At 45.1% G+C, this 22,794-nt stretch overlaps 1 protein-coding gene across 1 annotated transcript in view; it reads left to right on the top strand.

Annotated features, from left to right (window-relative positions):
• Nucleotides 1-22,794, top strand: part of LOC130130539 (SH3 domain and tetratricopeptide repeat-containing protein 1) — a 39,515-nt gene that overhangs the window by 12,758 nt on the left and 3,963 nt on the right. The window contains exons 6-16 of the mRNA XM_056300244.1: nt 78-183; nt 334-474; nt 2,427-2,625; nt 5,295-5,371; nt 5,731-5,926; nt 8,083-8,213; nt 13,226-14,596; nt 15,076-15,216; nt 16,404-16,625; nt 18,977-19,157; nt 20,052-20,202. Coding sequence (XP_056156219.1) covers nt 78-183; nt 334-474; nt 2,427-2,625; nt 5,295-5,371; nt 5,731-5,926; nt 8,083-8,213; nt 13,226-14,596; nt 15,076-15,216; nt 16,404-16,625; nt 18,977-19,157; nt 20,052-20,202 — 2,916 coding nt within the window. The remainder of the gene's footprint in view (nt 1-77; nt 184-333; nt 475-2,426; nt 2,626-5,294; nt 5,372-5,730; nt 5,927-8,082; nt 8,214-13,225; nt 14,597-15,075; nt 15,217-16,403; nt 16,626-18,976; nt 19,158-20,051; nt 20,203-22,794) is intronic.

Here is a 22,794-nt window from a genome sequence, read left to right on the forward strand (position 1 = left end):
AATCATGGCCTCAAAATACTTGAGAGTAAACTTTATGGAATGAGTGATCAGAATTAAAACGTTCGTCCTCCCTCTAGGAGCTGTCAGCTCATCTCCTTTCCATCAGCAGTGAAGAAAGCATCATCTATGTGACATTCAAAACATTTGAAGAAATATGGAAGTTCACAACATATTATGCATTAGGTACAGTATGTGTGGCGTGCAAGCTGAAAATGAAGTATTTGTAGTAATAATAATGGATGATGATTACTGCATTATGTTATTAAAGAAATATCACATTCAGTTGAGTTGACTTCAGTTCCATCATGTGTGGTGTCTTCTGGTGATGTTCAGGTCTCCTGGGTCACTGCATGGAGAGTCTGCTGCTGGAGCAGACCTTCTGGCTCACCTCTCTGGACAAGGACATGGGTATAGAAGTATCAGTCCAGGAAGACACACTCAACCTCATGTATAAAGGCATCCTCATGCAAAGTGGTAGGTGACGAATACAAGTCAGTGTGCTTCTGAGTTGGTTTGGGGTGTGGGTAGATTGTATTGCCCTTCTGGGATAAATAAAGTTGTCTGAATCTGAATCTAATGGACTCCCAACATACTGCTGCAAAGACTCTACTGTGCATGGTACAACTGTGCCATACAGTCTGCATGAGCTCCTCCTTTTCTTTGTTTGTGGAACATAAATGTAGAAAATTAATTGAAAAAAAAATCAAAGAGAAAAGAAAACACTTCTGCTGACATCTTAAAGTATTTTCATATACTTGTTTTTTTTTAAGAATTTGCCTGTTTAACTCCTGTGCTTAACTCCTGTGTTTAACTTCTGTGTTTAACTCCTGTGCTTAATTCCTGTGTTTAACTCCTGTGCTTAACTCCTGTGTTTAACTCCTGTGTTTAACTTCTCTGTTTAACTCCTGTGCTTAACTCCTGTGTTTAACTCCTGTGTTTAACTTCTCTCTTTAACTCGTGTGTTTAACTCCTGTGTTTAACTCCTGTGTTTAACTTCTCTCTTTAACTCCTGTGTTTAACTCCTGTGTTTAACTTCTCTCTTTAACTCCTGTGTTTAACTCCTGTGTTTAACTTCTCTCTTTAACTCCTGTGCTTAACTCCTGTGTTTAACTCCTGTGTTTAACTCCTGTTTAACTCCTGTGTTTAACTCCTGTGCTTAACTCCTGTGTTTAACTCCTGTGTTTAACTTCTCTGTTTAACTCCTGTGCTTAACTCGTGTTTAACTTCGTTTAACTCCTGTGCTTAACTCCTGTGTTTAACTCCTGTGTTTAACTTCTCTGTTTAACTCCTGTGTTTAACTCCTGTGTTTAACTTCTCTGTTTAACTCCTGTGCTTAACTCCTGTGTTTAACTTCTCTCTTTAACTCCTGTGTTTAACTCCTGTGTTTAACTCCTGTGCTTAACTCCTGTGTTTAACTCCTGTGCTTAACTCCTGTGCTTAACTCCTGTGTTTAACTTCTCTCTTTAACTCCTGTGCTTAACTCCTGTGTTTAACTCCTGTGCTTAACTCCTGTGTTTAACTCCTGTGCTTAACTCCTGTGTTTAACTCCTGTGCTTAACTCCTGTGTTTAACTCCTGTGTTTAGCTCCTGTGCTTAACTCCTGTGCTTAACTCCTGTGTTTAACTCCTGTGTTTAACTCCTGTGCTTAACTCCTGTGTTTAACTCCTGTGCTTAACTCCTGTGTTTAACTCGTTTTTAGCTCGTGTTTAACTCCTGTGTTTAACGCCTCCGTTTAACTCGTTTTTAGCTCCTGTGTTTAACGCCTATGTTTAATACCACTGTTTAACTCCTGTGTTTAACTCCTGTGTTTAACTCCTGTGCTTAACTCCTGTGTTTAACTCATTTTTAGCTCCATTGTTTAACTCCTGTGTTTAACGCCTCCGTTTAACTCATTTTTAGCTCCTGTGTTTAACGCCTATGTTTAATACCACTGTTTAACTCCTGTGTTTAACTCCTAACTGATGTTCATGTTTATCTGGCATACTTTGTTTATATGGTAGGAATTTTTCTTTTTTTATTACATGTAAAAAAAATGTGCAGTGCTACTTTGGGAACTATTATGTAAATGCTGTTTTAATGTTTAGCTTTTACTGAAATCTTATTTTATGATACGTCAGTACATGTGCTTATGGAACAACCTCTGCAGCCCAGATCAATTACTGCTCTGTGAAACAGATATCACCCACGCTCTTTAATGATTGCTTCTGTGGTAGTCACGTGCTTGATTGTTTTCTGAGTTTTTCATCTCAACACTTCCAGAGGTCAAATGTACTGCACTTGTATAGGGTTTGATGGAGCGAGGTGAGGAGTGTACAGTGTACATACACAGCACTTATCATAACAATAGTGTAACTATTGTCAGATTGTGGACTTCCCCAGCACATGTACACAAACACATCTTAATCCTCCCTCATTTTCCCACAAAGGTTCATTATTTGGCAGCAGTAGCACCAATCAGATGTTTGACAGCTCCACATGTGGCGGTGATGTGTACCTGGAGCGAGGGGACATAGCCCAGTTTGAGCCACCACTAGTGGACTCGGAGTGGACCTTACTGTGTCTGTCTGACGGAGCCCGGGGCAGAAAACTCAAACCTGCCCTACAGCCTGTTGCCCCCTTCCACCAGTAAGTCACAACACCTGTTTGGTAACCAAATCATTTATTTAGACAAGTGCATCAACATGTTATGTCCGCCCTCTCCTGCTCCACCCTTATGGCTGTTTTTGGCCGCTGATTCACTCCCTGAATCATTAACCTGTGTGCAAATCATGCTGGCTTCTCCAAAAACATTAGCAACAAAGCTCTCCCACTCTGCTTTACTGCGTAGTAAGTTAGTGTTGCATGTCGGTTTTGTTACGTCAGGCAGCAGACTTGACTTCAGAAAGATGTAAATGAGCAATTTGATCCATTGATTGTGTAACCTGTGGAAATAGGTACCAGACAGGGCACAATCACTACTTTTGGGGTTCTTTATTTTTTGTGTTATCACCCCAAATTGAATGGTTTAGGCAAAAGGATTTAATGGTTTAGGCAGAAAGATTTCAAACAAATACAGAAAAAAAACAAAACAAAACTCAAAATACGGCAGTGGGCTTATCAATTCCACTTCCCTTCACAGGGACCTCCAAGTTGAGCTTCTGGCTTTGTTCAAAAATGCTAATATCTTGCTAATCACGTGTGGACTTCCTCAAACAGTCTGTACATCCCACCACATTCATCGCGCTATTTGCACCTTAAAACAAAACATCAGTCAAACTACTATATAGGATACAACTACTAACCTCCACACTATAATATCAGATAGAGAGACGCATCATTAAGACATATTTACCCACGGATTTCATTAGATGGACTCCGAATGCATTTCGCCCGCATCTCTCAGCTTACTCAACCGGAAAAGGGACCAGAGTCCCCTGAGCACACGAAGAAGAAATTCGCCAATCTCGCCCTCTAGTGGCACCAGATTGTAACAGCTAAGAGTTAACCCTTTTTATGATCTTTGTCGTTCCCTCGGGTACAATCTTACTTTTTAAAATGGTTTGTACATATGAATTATATTTTAACATAACAATCACTGTAAATACCTCATCTCTTGTACATAGTTAAACCAAAATAAAATATGTTCTCTTTTTTTATACGGAACGTATTTACACAGGGTACGTGGGATTTACCACTTGGCTACACAAGGATGAGGAGGTGCACATCCTTGATAGGGAGGAACGCTGGTTTTAATGGGGAGTCAAAGAGGCCATCTATGTGAAGAGGGAACGGCCATCCTTGAACCGGGGGGCGGGGGGGGAGGGGCTAAGAGTACATCTGTCAACATTTTACAATGCTGTGATTACAACTACTCCCCAATCCTCTGTGAACAGTACACATGGCCGTTGTAATTCTAGTTAATCCTCAAAGCAATCTGCATATGAAACCGATCGTTTTCGGCCGTTATGCCACTGTATTGTTTCTAAGGGTGGGGACACATGCAGTCACTGTATTGTTTCTAAGGGTGGGGACACCTGCAGTCACTGTATTGTTTATAAGGGTGGGGACACCTGCAGTCACTGTATTGTTTATAAGGGTGGGGACACCTGCAGTCACTGTATTGTTTATAAGGGTGGGGACACCTTCAGTCACTGTATTGTTTCTAAGGGTGGGGACACCTGCAGTCACTGTATTGTTTATAAGGGTGGGGGTACCTGCAGTCACTGTATTGTTTATAAGGGTGGGGATACATGCAGTCACTGTATTGTTTATAAGGGTGGGGACACCTGCAGTCACTGTATTGTTTATAAAGGTGGGGGTACCTGCAGTCACTGTACTGTTTATAAGGGTGGGGGTACCTGCAGTCACTGTATTGTTTATAAGGGTGGGGACACCTGCAGTCACTGTATTGTTTATAAGGGTGGGGACACCTTCAGTCACTGTATTGTTTCTAAGGGTGGGGACACCTGCAGTCACTGTATTGTTTATAAGGGTGGGGGTACCTGCAGTCACTGTATTGTTTATAAGGGTGGGGATACATGCAGTCACTGTATTGTTTATAAGGGTGGGGGTACCTGCAGTCACTGTACTGTTTATAAGGGTGGGGACACCTGCAGTCACTGTATTGTTTATAAGGGTGGGGACACCTGCAGTCACTGTATTGTTTATAAGGGTGGGGACACCTTCAGTCACTGTATTGTTTCTAAGGGTGGGGACACCTGCAGTCACTGTATTGTTTATAAGGGTGGGGGTACCTGCAGTCACTGTATTGTTTATAAGGGTGGGGATACATGCAGTCACTGTATTGTTTATAAGGGTGGGGGTACCTGCAGTCACTGTACTGTTTATAAGGGTGGGGACACCTGCAGTCACTGTCTTGTTTATAAGGGTGGGGACACCTGCAGTCACTGTATTGTTTCTAAGGGTGGGGACACCTGCAGTCACTGTACTGTTTATAAGGGTGGGGACACCTGCAGTCACTGTATTGTTTCTAAGGGTGGGGACACCTGCAGCCACTGTATTGTTTATAAGGGTGGGGACACCTGCAGCCACTGTATTGTTTCTAAGGGTGGATGTACCTGCAGCCACTGTATTGTTTATAAGGGTGGGGACACCTGCAGCCAGGTGAGACTGAAGAGGTCTCTTAGATGATGATGAAACAATCTGTCAATAAACGTTGTGTCCAGATGACCTGCTTCACCTTTCTGTGAACACTGTGGACACACTGAGACAGATGGTGGTGTTTTAATGTTGTATTTTGGCCATAAGAACTGTTGTTGTTGTGTTGTGTGCATTATGGTCTTGGTGGTCCACAGATGGTTTCTGAAGTCATGTGCAGAAAGAATGCTAGTGGGCAGTGGGAGGCCTACCTGTGACTTCCCTCTACAGTTCGGTAAGCAGAGCCAAATAAGTTACATGTTGTCTGTTTTTGCTCGTGTTTTGTTTGACAAGATACGATTATAGCAACCTCCTTTTGCCAGGGCCTTCTGTATGTTGTCATTCAACAGAATTCCAGAATCATGATGACCCCACTGCCCTCTTCATCTAATCCTTTAGTTTACCCTCATCCCACTCCTCTCCCTCCCAAACCCCTGTCTCTTTCCCTTATTACCCCCCCCCCCATGTGTCATTCTATCTCCTACTCTTCTTGTCTCCTACTGGCACCTCTTCCATTGCTCCTTCAGAATTTGTTTATCTTTCCTCAACTCCCTTCTCTCCTTACTTTATGTGTTCCTTCCACCTCCATCTCAGCCCGAGGAGGCTGCCTGGCCATCGCAGACTACGATGCCGAGGGGCCAGACGAGCTGAGCTTCTTATCCGGCGATCACATTATCATTGTGGGAGTCATCGTTTCCTGTTTCAGCTGGTTCCTCGGGCGGATGGACGCAACGGGAGTGGTGGGGTTGGTCAAGACAAGCCTGGTGAAAGCAGCCAATGACATTTGTGAGTAAGTGTATTACCAGTATTACGGTATAAATTATCAAAGGTGGAACCAAGTCGTTGTTTTCTAAGTCCCTAGCTATTCTCAGGCACGGTGGCACAGTGGTTCACGCGGTCACCTCACAGCAAGAAGGTCCTGGGTTCGAGCCCCAGGGTAGTCCAACCTTGGAGGTCGTCCCAGGTTGTCCTCTGTGTGGAGTTTGCATGTTCTCCCCGTGTCTGTGTGGGTTTCCTCCGGGTGCTCTAGTTTCCTCCCACAGTCCAAAGACATGTAGGTCAGGTGAATCGGCCGTACTAAATTGTCCCGAGGTATGAGTGTGTGTGTGTGTGTGTGTGTGTGTGTGTGTGTGTGTGTGTGTGTGTGTGTGTGTTGTCTCCCCGCCTGCTACCCAATGACTGCTGGGATGGGCTCCAGCATGCTCGCGACCCTGAGAGCAGGATAAGTGGTTCGGATAATGGATGGATGGATGGATGGACGGATGGATGGTTATTCTCAAGTCTTGGCACTCAAATCCCAAGTCAAAACAGACAAGTCCCAAGTGCTAAATTTCGAGTTTCAAGTCCTGAACAAGTTATTATACACATCATTACATTCAAAATTTTAACAACAGTAATGTTACAATACTAAATTCGTGCAAATCATGAATGCTTTTTAAACGTTGTGTTTAATACAAATTGATTCAAAGTGCATCTGTCATTATGGAAATGAAGAGTTGATTGGCTGCACACTTTTTAAAAGACTTTTATCTTTGGATTTGGGAAAGAATCGAGTCTTTCAAGTTAAAAGGCTCGGGTTCAAGTCATAAGTCACTGGTGTTAAAGTGAAAGTCATGCTGCAAGTCTTTTTCATTTTTTTCTACAATCATCCAATGTCGTAAGTCATGAGCCCACACCAGAGAAAGACATGTGTCCACACACTCCAATGTGGGAACGCAGAAAATGTTGAGGGCCAAGTTGCTCCCCTTGTCTCCTACCCTGTTTACTCATTCTCCTCCATGGGTCCATTTTCAGCACCTACCCAGCATGCAATGCCTGACTGGATCAGGGCTCACTTTAGAACTAGATATCTTTGAAAACCAGACACTAATGAGTGATCTTCATACTAGCCTACATGCGACTTTCCTGTGGTGGAGCCACTGTAGCACCATCAGTCGTGTTATATTGGTCGACAAAAAAGAGGAAAGTCGTGAAGAGACGAATGTAGTCACGGCCCTCTACAAAGGGCCTGTCTCGTTCAGTCAAAAGCAAACTGGCACCATTGTGTATACTGGACTGCATCTGATGCTTTCACCACCCAACTCCAAAAGCCAGCTCATGTAAGCAGTAATTTCATGTATCTAACCTTCCAACTGCCCATGGAATTCTCCTGATTCTATACCACCAAATATCTTCTTCTTCTTTCCACTGCTCCCATAAGGGGGCGCCACAGCGGATCCTCCGTTTCCATCTCTTCCTGTCCTCTGCATCTTCCTCTGTCACACCAGCCACCTGCATGTCCTCCCTCACCACATCCATAAACCTCCTCTTTGGCCTTCCTCTTCTCCTCTTCCCTGGCAGCTCCATATTCAGCATCCTTCTCCCAGTATACCCAGCATCTCTCCTCCACACATGTCCAAACCATCTCCATCTTGTCTCTCTTGCTTTGTCTCCAGACCGTCCAACCTGAGCTGTCCCTCTAATATACTTGTTCCTAATCCTGTCCTTCTTCATCACTCCCAATGAAAATCTTATCATCTTCAACTCTGCCCCCTCCAGCTCCACCTCCTGTCTTTTCATCAGTGTCACTGTCTCCAAACCATATAACATAGCTGGTCTCACAACCATCTTGTAAACCTTCCCTTTAACTCTTGCTGGTACCCTTCTGTCACACATCACTCCTGACACTCGACTCTGCAATCAGTTATATAGCTAGGTGTGTGAGGTCCTGTCATTGCCCAGTAAATCTGAGTGAATGCTTATGATTGAATGAAAAAAGTGTAATGTATTGTTATGTATTATATTCTGTATTTTCAATAATATTAATGTTAAAGTCTTATGTGCACACTGTTTATTGTAAGGAATCGCCTCCTGCCTCATTTGTAGGTCTTTGACAACCCTGCAGTTAATAGCCATGCTATTACATTAGCATGAAATTATAATGTTTTTCCATTGTTACTCTCTCAGGTCAGCAGATATCTTTTTGGAAAATGAGGAAAGGACATTCTTTAATCTGAAAGAGGAGCATATCATCGAAGAGACAATTGCCATGCTGAAGAACACATCTCAAATTGATATTGGTCAAATCTACAAGCTCGGTAAAACCAACATTTTATCTATTGATTGAAAAGCTATATATATAAATCTCCCTCTCACCCCTTTTTGGGTGGTGTATGTCTTCCTGAAGCTCCGGTCCTCTACCGGAGGCCTGGGAGTTTGAGGGTTCTGCACAATAGCTTAGCTGTTCCTAGGACCACACTCTTCAGATGTTGTGCCCGAAATCTGCTGGAGCCACTCTCCCATTTTGGGGGTCACAACCCCTAGTGCTCCTATTACCAGTGGGACTACTGTGGATTTCACCTTCCACATCCAATGTAGTTCTTCCCATAGCCCTTGGTATTTCTCTAGCCTCTCATGCTCTTTCTTCTTGATGTTGCTATCGCTCGCGATTACTACATCAATCATTACTGCTGGCTTCTTGTCGACCACCACAATGTCTGGTTGGTTAGCCAGCACCTGTTTGTCAGTCTCAAACTTGAAGTCCCACAGGATCTTACACTCACTGGCCACTTTATTAGGTACACCTTGCTAGTACCGGGTTGGGCCCCCTTTTGCCTTCAGAACTGCCTTAATCCTTCGTGGCATAGATTCAACAAGGTACTGGAAACATTCCTCAGAGAGTTTGGTCCATATTGACATGATAGCATCACGCAGTTGCTGCAGATTTGTCGGCTGCACATCCATGATGCGAATCTCCCGGTCCACCACATCCCAAAGGTGCTCTATTGGATTGAGATCTGGTGACTGTGGAGGCCATTTGAGTCCAGTGAACTCATTTTCATGTTCAAGAAACCAGTCTGAGATGATTCGAGCTTTATGACATGGCGCGTTATCCTGCTGGAAGTAGCCATCAGAAGATGGGAACACTGTGGTCATAAAGGAATGGACATGGTCAGCAACAATACTCAGGTAGGCTGTGGCGTTGACACGATGCTCAATTGGTACTAAGGGGCCCAAAGTGTGCCAAGAAAATATCCCCCACACCATTACACCACCACCGCCAGCCTGAACCGTTGATACAAGGCAGGATGGATCCATGCTTTCATGTTGTTGATGCCAAATTCTGACCCTACCATCCGAATGTCGCAGCAGAAATCGAGACTCATCGGACCAGGCAACGTTTTTCCAATCTTCTATTGTCCAATTTTGGTGAGCCTGTGCGAATTGTAGCCTCAGTTTCCTGTTCTTAGCTGACAGGAGTGGCACCCGGTGTGGTCTTCTGCTGCTGTAGCCCATCTGCCTCAAGGTTCAACGTGTTGTGCGTTCAGAGATGCTCTTCTGCATACCTCGGTTGTAATGAGTGGTTATTTGAGTTACTGTTGCCTTTCTGTCAGCTCGAACCAGTCTGGCCATTCTCCTCTGACCTCTGGCATCAACAAGGCATTTTCGCCCACAGAACTGCCGCTCACTGGATATTTTCTCTTTTTCGGACCATTCTCTGTAAACCCTAGAGATGGTTGTGCGTGAAAATCCCAGTAGATCAGCAGTTTCTGAAATACTCAGACCAGCCCGTCTGGCACCAACAACCATGCCACGTTCAAAGTCACTTAAATCACCTTTCTTCCCCATTCTGATGCTCAGTTTGAACTGCAGCAGATCGTCTTGACCATGTCTACATGCCTAAATGCATTGAGTTGCTGCCATGTGATTGGCTGATTAGAAATTTGCGTTAACAAGCAGTTGGACAGGTGTGCCTAATAAAGTGGCCGGTGAGTGTAGGTCTGCCATTCTCAACCACCTTTGGCGGTGTTTCCCATTTGGACTTGGGGACTTCCGGTCTGTATTCAGTACAGATATTCCTGTACACTATCACAGCCACTTGGTTAGGCCTTCCCATATACACTTCCCCAGCTAGCATTTTACACCCTGCTACTAAGTGCTGGAATGTCTCAGGGGCATCTTTGCACAGCTTGTGTCTTGGGTCTTGTCTGGTGTGGTAGACCCCTACCTCAACTGATCTGGTCCTGGGTCCCTTTTCTTGTGTCGCTATGATCAGAGCCTCTGTGCTGTCCTTCAGTCCACCCTTTTCTATCCACTGGTAGGGTTTCGTGATATCAGCTACGTCTTCTATCTGTGGATGATACATCCCATGGAGGGGCTTGATCTTCCATGATACCTCCTCCTCTTCTTCTTCTTCTGCACCCTCTGTCTTCTGCTACCTGAGGTACTCACTCAGCAGTTCATCCTGGGAGACCCTCTTTCTGATGTATTCATGGATGTTCCTTGTTTCATCCTGGATAGTGGCTCTGACACTCACTAACCCTCGGCCCCCATCTTTTCGCTTATCGTACAGTCTCAGGCTGCTGGACTTCAGGTGAAACCCACCGTGCATTGTGAGGAGTTTCTGTGTCCTAATATCTTAAGCTTTTATCACCTCCTTTGGCCAGCTTAGCCTTCCAGCTGGGTATCTGATGACTAGTAGAGCATATATGATGATAGCCTGGATCTTGTTGTTACTAACTGAGCTGGCTGCTCAGGACCTGCTTCACTCTCGGGAGGTATTTGGCTGTAGCTGGCCTCCTTGCTGCCTCCTCGTGGTTTCCATTTGTGTGTGGAATATCCAGGTACTTGTAACTGTCCTGTATGTCTGTTATCCTGCCATCTGGCAATTCAATCCTTCAGTGCTCACCGCCTTTCCTCTTTTTGCCGCCATTCGACCACACTTGTCCAGTCTGAATGACATCCCAATGTCATCGCTGTAGATCCTGGTGAGGTGGATCAGCGAGCCAATGTCTTGCTCATTCCTGGCATACAGCTTGTTGTCATCCATGTATAGGAGGTGGCTGATGGTAACTCCACTTCTGAACCTGTATCCAAATCAACTCTTTGTGATGATCTGACTGAGGGGGTTCAGACCTATGCAGAACATCAGTGGAGACAGTGCGTCACCTTGGTACATGTCACATTTGATGGTTACCTGTGTGATTGTCTTTGAGTTGGCCTCTAGTGACGTCTTCCGCTGCCGCACTGAGTTGTTGATGAAGGCTATTAGTGTCCTGTTGGCTTTGTATAGTGCCAAGCACTCCAGTAACCAGGTGTGGGGCACTGAATCGTAAACTTTCTTGTAGTCAATCCAGGCTGTGCTCAGGTTGGTCTGTCTGGTCTTAAAGTCTTGGGTGCCTGCTCTATCAACCAGTAGCTGATGCTTTGACCCTCTGGTCTTGTTCCCAATTCCTTTCTGAGTTTCACTCATGTATTTGCTCATGTGCCATTCAGCTTAGCTCCTATGATACCTGAAAGGATCTCCCATGTTGTGGAGAGGCAGGTTATCGGCTGGTAGTTTGAAAGTGTTGTACCCTTGTGATGATCCTTCATGATCAGCATTGTTCTCCCCTGTGTTAGCCAGTCAGGGTGAGAACCTGATGTTAGCAGCTGGTTCAACCAGGGCCTGTCTTTCATCATACCATTATCTGCCTCTGTTAACTGGCTAACATCTCTTCAAGCTGTTTTGAGCTTGGCTTCCAGCCTTCTCTTCCATGGAGCGCACTGTTGGTGACCTGTGTTCTTAATCCTGTACCCAAGCATCTCCAGGATTATGGTTGCAGTGGCATATACAAGCTCATTTGTCTCTGTTATGGTGGCAGTTGAGATGTTGCGTAAGGCTGTGTTCACATCTGCAAGCAGGCTGTGTGATGGTACTTTGTCAATGGGTCATGGAAACTGCCCGGGAGTTGGTTCTCTGGCCATGATTCTCATTTGAACTTAAGTAGCATCAGCTGTCATGGCTGGGAGAATTGTTTCAGCTGGTTGGGGTCTGTCCTTATGTAGCTCCTGCCTGCTGGGCAGCCATCCTGTTGGAGCCTCTGCATCTCGTGACAGTAGCTTTCTTCTGTTGATGTTTGACCATTGAGCCACTGGCTGCTTCTGAGTCAGTGTACGTTTCCTACTGGTCCACAGTTCCCACATTCACTTCATATAGCCACCTCTAGGGGTCTGCTGTTATCATAGCATTCCATCAATTCCAGGTTCTTGGCCCTTGTCCATGAATGTCTTGTTGCAGTAGTCCATTTCTCATCACGTTGTCCTGGTTCCCCAGCACCTGACGTGGGCCTTCTTGACCCGGGCGACGTCTGAGCCAGTAGGACTCTATTCATGTTACTGTCACTCATATCCGAGATGGCTGGCTTGTATAGCATTAGGAGTCTCAGCCACGGACTCTTACTGGATACTGGTCTCCAACCGGAGTTTGAACCCCCAATGGAAAGATGACGTTCTTCCCTACTGAGCTATCCAGCTGCTAACTAACTAGTTATCTAGCTGTGTGTGTGTGTGTGTGTGTGTGTGTGTGTGTGTGTGTGTGTGTGTGTGTGTGTGTGTGTGTGTGTGTGTATATATATACACACACACACACACACACACACACACATATATATATATACACACACACACACACACATATATATATATACACACATACACACACACACATATATATATATATATATATATATACACAAAAACTTTAATTCATAGTAGTACAAGCCTGTTTCGTGTGCCACACACTCAACAGGCTTGTGCTACTATGAATTAAAGGGTTTTTTCCCCCTACATCTCTTTTAATATTCTGCTCCTTATTTGTTGAGTAGTCTTACCAACACCATCAATGGTTTCCAGAGGGAAAAAACGCTATATATATATATATATGTGTGTGTGTGTGTGTGTGTGTGTGTGTGTGTGTGTATTTTTTCAATGTGTTTAAACATATTCTTTTTACAGGTATTAAATAATTAGAAATTTTGCGGTAATGCTTTAGGAGATACATATCTGCCTTAGTATTCATCTTCCTATAATAAGCTTTGTCATTAGTTCCTTCTTTCTTGTACATTTCTGATCGTGTTTCATTCATTTTCTTTTGTTTTTAAATGTTTATTCTCAGATCTTTCCAATCAACAAGATTCTGAAAGGAAAATAACACTACGTGAGTTTTCTCATTTCCCCCAGATGTTATTCAGTTCAAACATGCAGACAATATCGTTGTGATCTCTTAAAGTTTTGAGTAATTTCTGAGAACTTTGTGATTTATGTTTATCTTCTTATTAATGATATGCAGGTGAACCAGACAACAGTGTTACACGACCACTTGAACATAAGAAGATTATTGAACGGATTCTCAGCCAGCAGAGAGTACCATCAAGCCATTCTGTTGTGGCCACAATTGGAACTCAAGAGGATTTGAACCTGGATACTAAGAAATCAGAACTCAAGTCCCCCTGTTTCACTCTTCCCCTAGTTGTGGAGGGAAATAACAACACAGAGAGCTATATTACCCTTCTCTCCTTTCTCAACGGCAGTCACTACAAACCAGAGTTTGGGGTAATCTATGGACCAACCTCAGAACTTCTCGCTTCCTCCATCTTTGCTAACCAAGCGGATGAGAACAAGCTAACAGCCTTTCTGGGTTCTGCCAGGGAAACCGCAAGGAAGAAGGGTCACTATTGGTCACAAAGTCGTCTCTGCTACCTCCTGGGCAAGCTTTGTGCCTGGAGGTCAAGTTTCAGCAAGGCCAGAATTTACTTGGAAGAAGCCCTCAGTGTGCCCCGAGAAGGATTCACCGACATGAAGCTGCTAGCGAGTATCTACACGAACCTGGCATTTGTATATCTTACACAGAAGAACCTAGAGAAGTACTATGCTATGGCTGAGCGAATTGCTGCTTTGATCATGGGCATCCAAGAGTCCATGGCAAGCGTGGAGAATGACTCGGAGGTTTTGAAATACGTTGTAATGAAAGCTGTACTGTCTCACAACAAGATCGCTGAGGCTCGGGCCTGTTTTATCTTGGCCAAGCACCACTGGAGGTGGGGTGAGAGTGTAAATGCTGTGCCTTACATTGAAAGACTCCTTGTTCTTTGCGGGGAACATTCTAGAACATGGAACATCGCCACCAGCCACGGATACCTGAGCCTTGGAAAGCTTTACAGTGAACTTTGTCTTCCTCACCTCAGTATCAGTTCGGCAAGGAGAGCTTCCCTGCAGCCCTCGGCTAGCCTGAGTGACTGCCTCCATGGGGTGGCCCTGGTTCTGGAGAACTCCACAAGACTATACGGGATCAGAGAGCATGAAATCTCCATCCCAACTCAGGTAGCACCGCAACTACACCAAGCGCTCTCTTTCATTGAGGGTGCTGAAGATGGTCAAAATGGAGATGGAAGGAAGCAGTACTCTGCCTTGAGCCACACACTTGCGGTCTGTCTTTCACAGCTGTTTAAAAAACATGAAATGGTCGGACACGCTGTCCGCTCTGTGCAAACTCTCTTAACGCACTGGCCACCTTTCCCAAGCCTCTCTGTCTCAGAAATAAACAGTGCCCTCATCTGGCTCGGATGGCTTTACATCGGTAACAACCAGCCAGACAAAGCTCTGGAGGTCCTGGAGTCTGTTCTAGCCTCGATGCCTGAACACTGCTCCTCCCCACAGGAAGGTTTGTTATTTTCTAAGGTTAAAAAAATACCGTCTTGGGTTACAGGGAAGCTATTTTTCAGTGGCATAAAAAGTAAAATAAAAACTATATAATGTTGTACCTTTACTTTTCATGCTTTGGTGTTACTTTTTACTAATGAAGAACTGATTAGAACATTATAGTGTGAATGAAAAAAATTACACATGTTTTGACGATGTAAGTTCAGCTTAATAGGAGCAATGCTTTTTCACCCTTTCTGCTAAAAACGCCTGTGAAGTAACACATTAAGTAGCTTATATTCGATGGTAACGTAGACATGCTTAGTCTGACGGTTAAATCCCTGAAGCAATCAGCCCCCCTTCTTTCACAGGATCAAATTCTAACAAGGCTTGCTGATTTGGTTCCTACTCGAGCCTTCCTAGCTGTTTTCCTAATTGAAATAGTGAGCAGAAGGCCCACTTTGTGCTCACTTCTTTGAACGTGTCTGGTTTGTTGGTAAGGTGTGGTGCTCAACATGCGTGGTGTGGCCCTTGGATGCATGGGTGACATCCGGAGGGCGGCCGAGAGCTACCAGGCGGCTATTGACATCTGTGAAGAGCTTGAAGAACCATCTAATTGGGCCGTAGCTCAGGCTAATTTAGGTAATGTATGTGCTTTACTTATGAGTACATTATTCCTCCAACACAGAGACCCCAGTTTCACGTGACGACTCCCAGTTCGCTCATGGAAGAGAGGATAGCGGAGATGATTTTCTGGTTGTCTTTGTTAAACCACCGGCATTAACCAAACAAACTCATGTTTACACATGGCCCAGTCAAGAGATAACGTTATCTGTCTTTTCTAAGGCACTCTATCTTAGGCAGCCTCTCATTAATATGCCTAATATATTGTCTTCATTGCACAAATACCCTCCAGTGGCTCATGTCCCAGTATCTGCCAAAACAGAGATGGATAAAGACAGAGGCCCTGTTCTGCTTTGCTTTGTTACTGAGACATGTTTGGATTCTGTTTGGCAAAATGCCGTGCATATCTTCACTGGGATTTTGAATGTAATTATAGCAATGATAAATCTTTCCTTCTTCTTCCTCTTGCTCTACTTGTTTACTCACCACCTACTACTACTACCACTTCCGGCGGCTCCCGTTAGGGGGCGCCACAGCGGATCATCCATTTCCATCTCTTCCTGTCCTCTGCATCTTCCTCTGTCACACCAGCCACCTGCATGTCCTCCCTCACCACATCCATAAACCTCCTCTTTGGCCTTCCTCTTCTCCTCTTCCCTGGCAGCTCCATATTCAGCATCCTTCTCCCAGTATACCCAGCATCTCTCCTCCACACATGTCCAAACCATCTCAATCTTGTCTCTCTTGCTTTGTCCCCAAACTGTCCAACCTGAGCTGTCCCTCTAATATACTCGTTTCTAATCCTGTCCTTCTTCATCACTCCCAATGAAAATCTTATCATCTTCATCTCTGCCACCTCCAGCTCCTCCTCCTGTCTTTTCGTCAGTGCCACTGTCTCCAAACCATACAACATAGCTGGTCTCACCACCATCTTGTAAACCTTCCCTTTAACTCTTGCTGGTACCCTTCTGTCACACATCACTCCTGACACTCTTCTCCACCCACTCCACCCTGCCTGCACCCTCTTCTTCACCTCTCTACTGCACTCCCCGTTACTTTGGACAGTTGACCCCAAGTATTTAAACTCATACGCCTTCATCACCTCTACTGCTTGCATCCTCACCATTCCACTGTCCTCCCTCTCCTTCACACATAGGTACTCCGTCTTGCTCCTACTGACTTTCATTCCTCTTCTCTTCTCGTAGGGTTGTTGTGTCTCAAGGCCGGGGCCAAAAGACTAGCAGAGAGACATCTGCTCAAGGCGGTGGAGCTCTTCTCAGAGCTGGATGAAGAGGGGCATGAAGAGAACTTGATCTCTGTGCTGCTTGTGCTGGGACAGCATTATGTGCAGCAGGGACAGCTGGAGGATGGGAAGGGATGCTATGAGTGGGCTCTGCTCTTCGCTATCAAAGTCAAACATTCAGACTGTAAGTAAGGCCGTCGACAGTGTCTGAGGTGAACACACTGTCTCATTCTGAGTCCACACTGTCCACAAAGAGGACTGGACCACTGTACTAGGCAGGATGTTGGGCTGGTAATGACTAGCTTTAATAGATTTGTAAGTTACTGGCCTATGCATTGGCCACTAACTTATGTGAATGCATATTTCCAATGTGAATGCCGGCAGACAGTTTATATTAACAAAGCCCCAGTTTTTCTTACTGCCCTAATTTGTGCATATTTTGTAAGAAAATATTGATTTTCTTTATATAAAAAACAGTTGATGCATATATATATATATATGTATGTATGTTACCCTCTTTTAAGGGTAATTCCATTTTTTAAAATGTTGGTTTTTGTAGTTTTTGCCATCGTGCATATCCGTTATATCACTTTACTCATGGCAGTCCCGTGTCCAAGATCTCTACAGTGAAGTAAGTAAAGTGGGTAAAATTATATCATAATTGATATGCACCATCGCAGAAACTACAAAAATAAGACCCACATTGTAAAAAATGAGAGAGAGAGAGAAGGTTTGGATGATGTGGGGATGGTGAATCAGGAAGTGCAGTGGATTAACAAGGAGGAAGTGAGGGCAGCTATGAAGAGGATGAAGAGTGGAAAGGCAGTTGGTCCTGATGACATACCTGTGGAGGCATGGAGGTGTTTAGGAGAGATGGCAGTGGAGTTTTTAACTAGATTGTTTAACACAATCCTGGAAAGTGAGAGGATGCCTGAGGAGTGGAGAAGAAGCATACTGGTACCGATCTTCAAGAATAAGGGTGATGTGCAGAACTGCAGCAACTCATCATCATCATCATCATCATCAGTTCCATAACGTATGGAGGTTGTAGGAGAACAGCTGATGCCTCAACAAGTCTCTTCCACCGTTTATGCTGATTGAGTTTGGTTGAGTCATCATTGTGTGTCAGTAGGGGGAGTACCTGGTGGTCCCTATTGCCTCTCCAGGTATGGGTGGCTGTTGGTTCACAAAAGAACTCATCCACCCTTTGACAGGTTTTGTTTTTAGTCCTGCTGGGTGTCCACACACCCTCCTCACAACAACCCAAGGGTTGAAGTGGGGGTGCCGGTTTAGTTGCCGACCCGATGGTTGCAGTTTAACGTCGTACCCAGGACGGAGCTACAGAGCAACTACAGCATGTTATGTGATGTTTGCTTTGAGAATGTTGATGGAGAAGTATAGAGGAGGCCAGAAGGAGGTACATTGTGTCTTTGTAGATTTAGAGAAAGCATATGACAGGGTGCCGAGAGAGGAGGTGTGGTATTGTATGAGGAAGTCAGGAGTAGCAGAGAAGTATGTAGGAGTGGTGCAGGATATGTATGAGGGAGGTGTGACAGTGGTGAGGTGTGAGGTTGGAATGACAGATGGGTTCAAGGTGGAGGTGGGACTACATCAAGGATCGGCTCTCAGTCCTTTCTTGTTTGCAATGGTGATGGACAGGTTGACGGACGAGATCAGGCAGGAGTCTCCATGGACGATGATGTTCAGGGATGACATTGTGATCTGTAGTGAGAGTAGGGAGCAGGTGGAGGAGAGCCTGGAGAGGTGGAGGTATGCACTGGAGAGAAGAGGAATGAAAGTCAGTAGGAGCAAGATGGAATACCTATGCGTGAATGAGAGGGAGGACAGTGGAATGGTGAGGATGCAAGGAGTGGAGGTGATGAAGGTGGATGAGTTTAAATACTTGGGGTCAACTGTCTAAAGTAACGGGGAGTGCAGGAGAGAGGTGAAGAAGAGAGTGCAGGCAGGGTGGAGTGGGTGGAGAAGAGTGTCAGGAGTGATGTGTGACAGAAGGGTACCAGCAAGAGTTAAAGGGAAGGTTTACAAGATGGTGGTGAGACCAGCTATGTTATATGGTTTGGAGACAGTGGTACTGATGAAAAGACAGGAGGTGGAGCTGGAGGTGGCAGAGATGAAGATGATAAGATTTTCACTGGGAGTGATGAAGAAGGACAGGATTAGGAACGAGTATACTAGAGGGACAGCTCAGGTTGGACGGTTTGGAGACAAAGCAAGAGAGGCAAGATTGAGATGGTTTGGACATGTGTGGAGGAGAGATGCTGGGTATACTGGGAGAAGGATGCTGAATATGGAGCTGCCAGGGAAGAGGAGAAGAGGAAGGCCAAAGAGGAGGTTTATGGATGTGGTGAGGGAGAACATGCAGGTGGCTGGTGTGACAGAGGAAGATGCAGAGGACAGGAAGAGATGGAAATGGATGATCCGCTGTGGCGCCCCCTAACGGGAGCTCCCGGGAGTAGTTGTAGTAGTTGTAGAAAAACAAATCCATCCTTGAAATGACATTTCTTCTGTTGCCAGGCCAGCTGAGAGCGACACAGAGTCTCTGCCAGCTGTACAGGGTGGTGAAGCCGGACCAGGCTCTGTGTATCCTCTACACTGAACACCAGCTCCGCCTGCTGAGGAGCAGAGGAGATAGAGCTCAGGAGGGAGCCATGATGGAGACCATCAGCCAGCTCTATCTCAGTCTCCACACTGAGAGGTGTGTGTGTGTGTGTGTGTGTGTGTGTGTGTGTGTGTGTGTGTGTGTGTGTGTGTGTGTTTCTTTGTTCACATGCTTGTCTGTCTGTCTGTCTGTCTGTCTGTCTTGGTGCATGCTCATTAATCCAGACAAGAAAATCACAGAAAGTTGGATGAGTTCATCTGTGACTGCAGGTATATTTGCATATGCAACTGGTCATTGGTTTCAGTCGTTATGCCACTGTATTGTTTATAAGGGTGGGGGTACCTGAAGTCAGTTTAGGGCCCAGACACACCAGGTGAGTTGCTGGGAGTACACATCGAAGGCCCCGCTGTCGGAGCCTCGCCAGTCTGATTCCCCCGTCTGTCTCCTCCATGTCTCACAGAGAGCCACTGTTCCTCCAACCAAGGTCTCTACAAAACTGTCCGGGTTTGTGAAAACTGGTGAAAAACTGTGCGGAGTTAACAGCTTATATGTTAAGCAGTTGTGCTCTAATGACAGTAAGCGGATTTGAATAACTGGACACAGAGAATAAACAAAAACAGAAAGTACCAGAGAGCGCTGTACCGAGGCTGCCATCGCCGGCGCCATCTTGGTGACATAGAAGTAGGTAGTCTTGAGGTATTTGCTGTGCGATAGAAGAAAGGCATGTAGGCATGCGCTTTAATATCGTACAGGTGATAAACTGCTGCATATAGATGGGACTCAACTAGTCCTGGGAAATACATCCAAACTTTGATGCAAACATTTTCTTTGTCATTGTCAACATGAAAAAATAACTTCAAAAATACTCCTTCTGCTTTCACTTGACACCACGCTTATGAATATTTTGTATCCTTTCAAGTGAATTAATTATTTGAATAGCACAAGTAAAAGAAGCCAGATTAGAGTGACGTCGTCTCTTCTTGTCATCAGGGCATATCGGGCGGCCCTGGACTACACCAAGGGGAGTCTGGCTATTTTCATTGACCTGGGCTGCAGGGAGAAGGAGGCATACAGCTGGCTGCAGGCAGGGATGATCTACCAGATGCTGGGCCAGAAAGAACTGGTGGATCTATACATTCAGGTGTGACTTACAGGATTTAAAGGACTTAGTTGTTAAAGTAGACTGCAGTGGAATTAGAGCTGCTTTACTCATACTTTACTATCGACCAGTCTCTAATCTTCCATTCTTTCCAAAGCACCAGAGAGAGTTCTGTGTCAACAACTTTCCACTCATATCGAAGAAAACTATCTATATGAACCTTCTCAATCAGCTTTCAGGGCCTGTCACACCGCTGAAATTGCTCTGACCAGAGTGGTAAACAATCTTCTATTTGCTATGGACCGATTCCACCTCTGTGTTTCTACAACTGGACCTCAGTGCAGCCTTTTACACTGTTGATCACTGAATAATATTAGACAGAATAAATTGCAATTTTGGTGTCTCTGGTTTAGCTCTCTCTTGAGTTAAGTCCTATTTATCTGGAAGAACACTGTGTGTCTGCTATAATAACATTACACTGAAATTCTCTGACGTTAAATATGTTGTACCTCAGGGATCGGTTCGTGGCCCTCTACTTTTACCTCTTTATATTTCACCTGTTGGCCAAATTATACTGCTCAAAAAATAAAGGGAACACCTAAAAACACAATATAGACCTCGATGAATGAAATATTTCAGCTGAAAATCTTTATTTATTAGACAGAGGAATGTGTTTAGAGCAAAATAACCTAAGAATGATCAATGGAAATCAAAATCATTAGCCCATTAAGGCCTGGATTCAGAATCATACTCAAAATCAAAGTGGAAAATGAGAACATAGGCTGATCCAACTTCTGTGGAAATTCTTCAAGACGATTCAAAATGAGGCTCAGTAGTGTGTGTGGCCTCCACGTGCCTGTATGCACTCCCTACAACGTCTGGGCATGCTCCTGATGAGACGACGGATGGTCTCCTGAGGGATCTCCTCCCAGACCTGGATCAGGGCATCGGTCAACTCCTGGACAGTCTGTGGTGCGACATCGCGTTGGCGGATGGTACGAGACATGATGTCCCAGAGGTGCTCGATTGGATTCAGGTCTGGGGAACGTGCAGGCTAGTCCATAGCATCAATGCCCTCGACATACAGGAACTGCTGACACACTCTGGCCACATGAGGACGAGCATTGTCATGCATGAGCAGGAACCCAGGGCCCACTGCACCAGCATATGGTCTGACAATGGGTCTGAGGATCTCATCCCGGTACCTAATGGCAGTCATGGTACCTCTGGCTAGCACGTAGAGGTCTGTGCGGCCCTCCAAGGATATGCCTCCCCAGACCATCACTGACCCAACGCCAAACCGGTCATGCTGGAGGATGTTGCAGGCAGCAGAACGTTCTCCACAGCGTCTCCAGACTCTCTCGCGTCTGTCACATGTGTTCAGTGTGAACCTGCTCTCATCTGGGAAGAGCACAGGGCGCCAATGGCGAATCTGCCAACCAAGATGTTCTCTGGCAAAGGTCAATCGGGCTGCACGGTGTTGGGCTGTGAGCACAGGCCCCAATTGTGGACGTCGGGCCCTCATACCATCCTCATGCATTCTGTTTCTCACTGTTTGAGCAGAAACCTGCACATTAGTGGCCTGTTGAAGGTCGTTTTGTAGGGCTCCGGCAGTGCTCCTCCTGTTCCTCCTTGCACAAAGGACCAGATAGCGGTCCTGCTGTGGGGTTGTTGTCCTCCTGCGGCCCCCTCCACGTCTCCTGGTGTACTGGCCTGTCTCCTGGTACCTCCTCCATGCTCTGGACACTGTGCTGGGAGACACATCAAATCTTCTTGCCACAGCACGCATTGATGTGCCATCCTGGATGAGCTGCACTACCTGAGCAACTTCTGTAGGTTGCAGATACCGCCTCATGCCACCTCTAGTGGTGAGGGCACTAGCAAAATGAAAAACTAACCAAAGATCGGCCAGAAAAGATGAGGACAGGCAAATGGTCTGTGGCCACCACCTGCAAATCCATTCCTGTTATAGGGGTTGTCTTGCAAATTGTCTAATTTCCACCAGGTGGAAATTAGACAATTTGCCAACAGGTGAAATTGATTCACAAATCAGTGTTGCTTCCTAACTGGACAGGTTGATATCTCAAAAGTGTGATTGACTTGGAGCTACATTGCATTGCTTATGTGTTCCCTTTATTTTTTTGAGCAGTGTATATGCAGTCATGGATTAAATTTCCATTGCTATGCTGATGATGATCATCCTCAAATGACTAACTTAGAGGCCTGCTTGGCTGCTGTGAAAAATTGGATGTCACTAAACTTTCTGGTGAATGAGATGCTGGTCATTGGCCCTGCCAGACACAGACATCAATTTGATCAAGTAACGATAACAGTCGACAACTCTGTGGTTTCACAAAGTGTGGCAGCCAAAAATCTTGGTGTTACGTTTGATCCCAGCCTTTCCTTTGATAAGCACATTAAAGAAATCACCAAGACTGCCTTTTTTCATTTACGTAACATAGCTAAAATTCGGTCTTTTCTCTCCATGTCTGATGCAGAGACTAGTAATGCATTTATTTCATCTAGACTTGATTACTGTAATGTTGTGTTTTCAGGTCTGCCACATTCTAGTACTCAAAGTCTTCAGATGGTTCAAAATACCGCAGCTAGAATCCTAACTAAATTTAGGAAATT

This window comes from Lampris incognitus, chromosome 20 (genome assembly GCF_029633865.1).
Source record: "Lampris incognitus isolate fLamInc1 chromosome 20, fLamInc1.hap2, whole genome shotgun sequence".
NCBI classification, from domain to species: domain Eukaryota; kingdom Metazoa; phylum Chordata; class Actinopteri; order Lampriformes; family Lampridae; genus Lampris; species Lampris incognitus.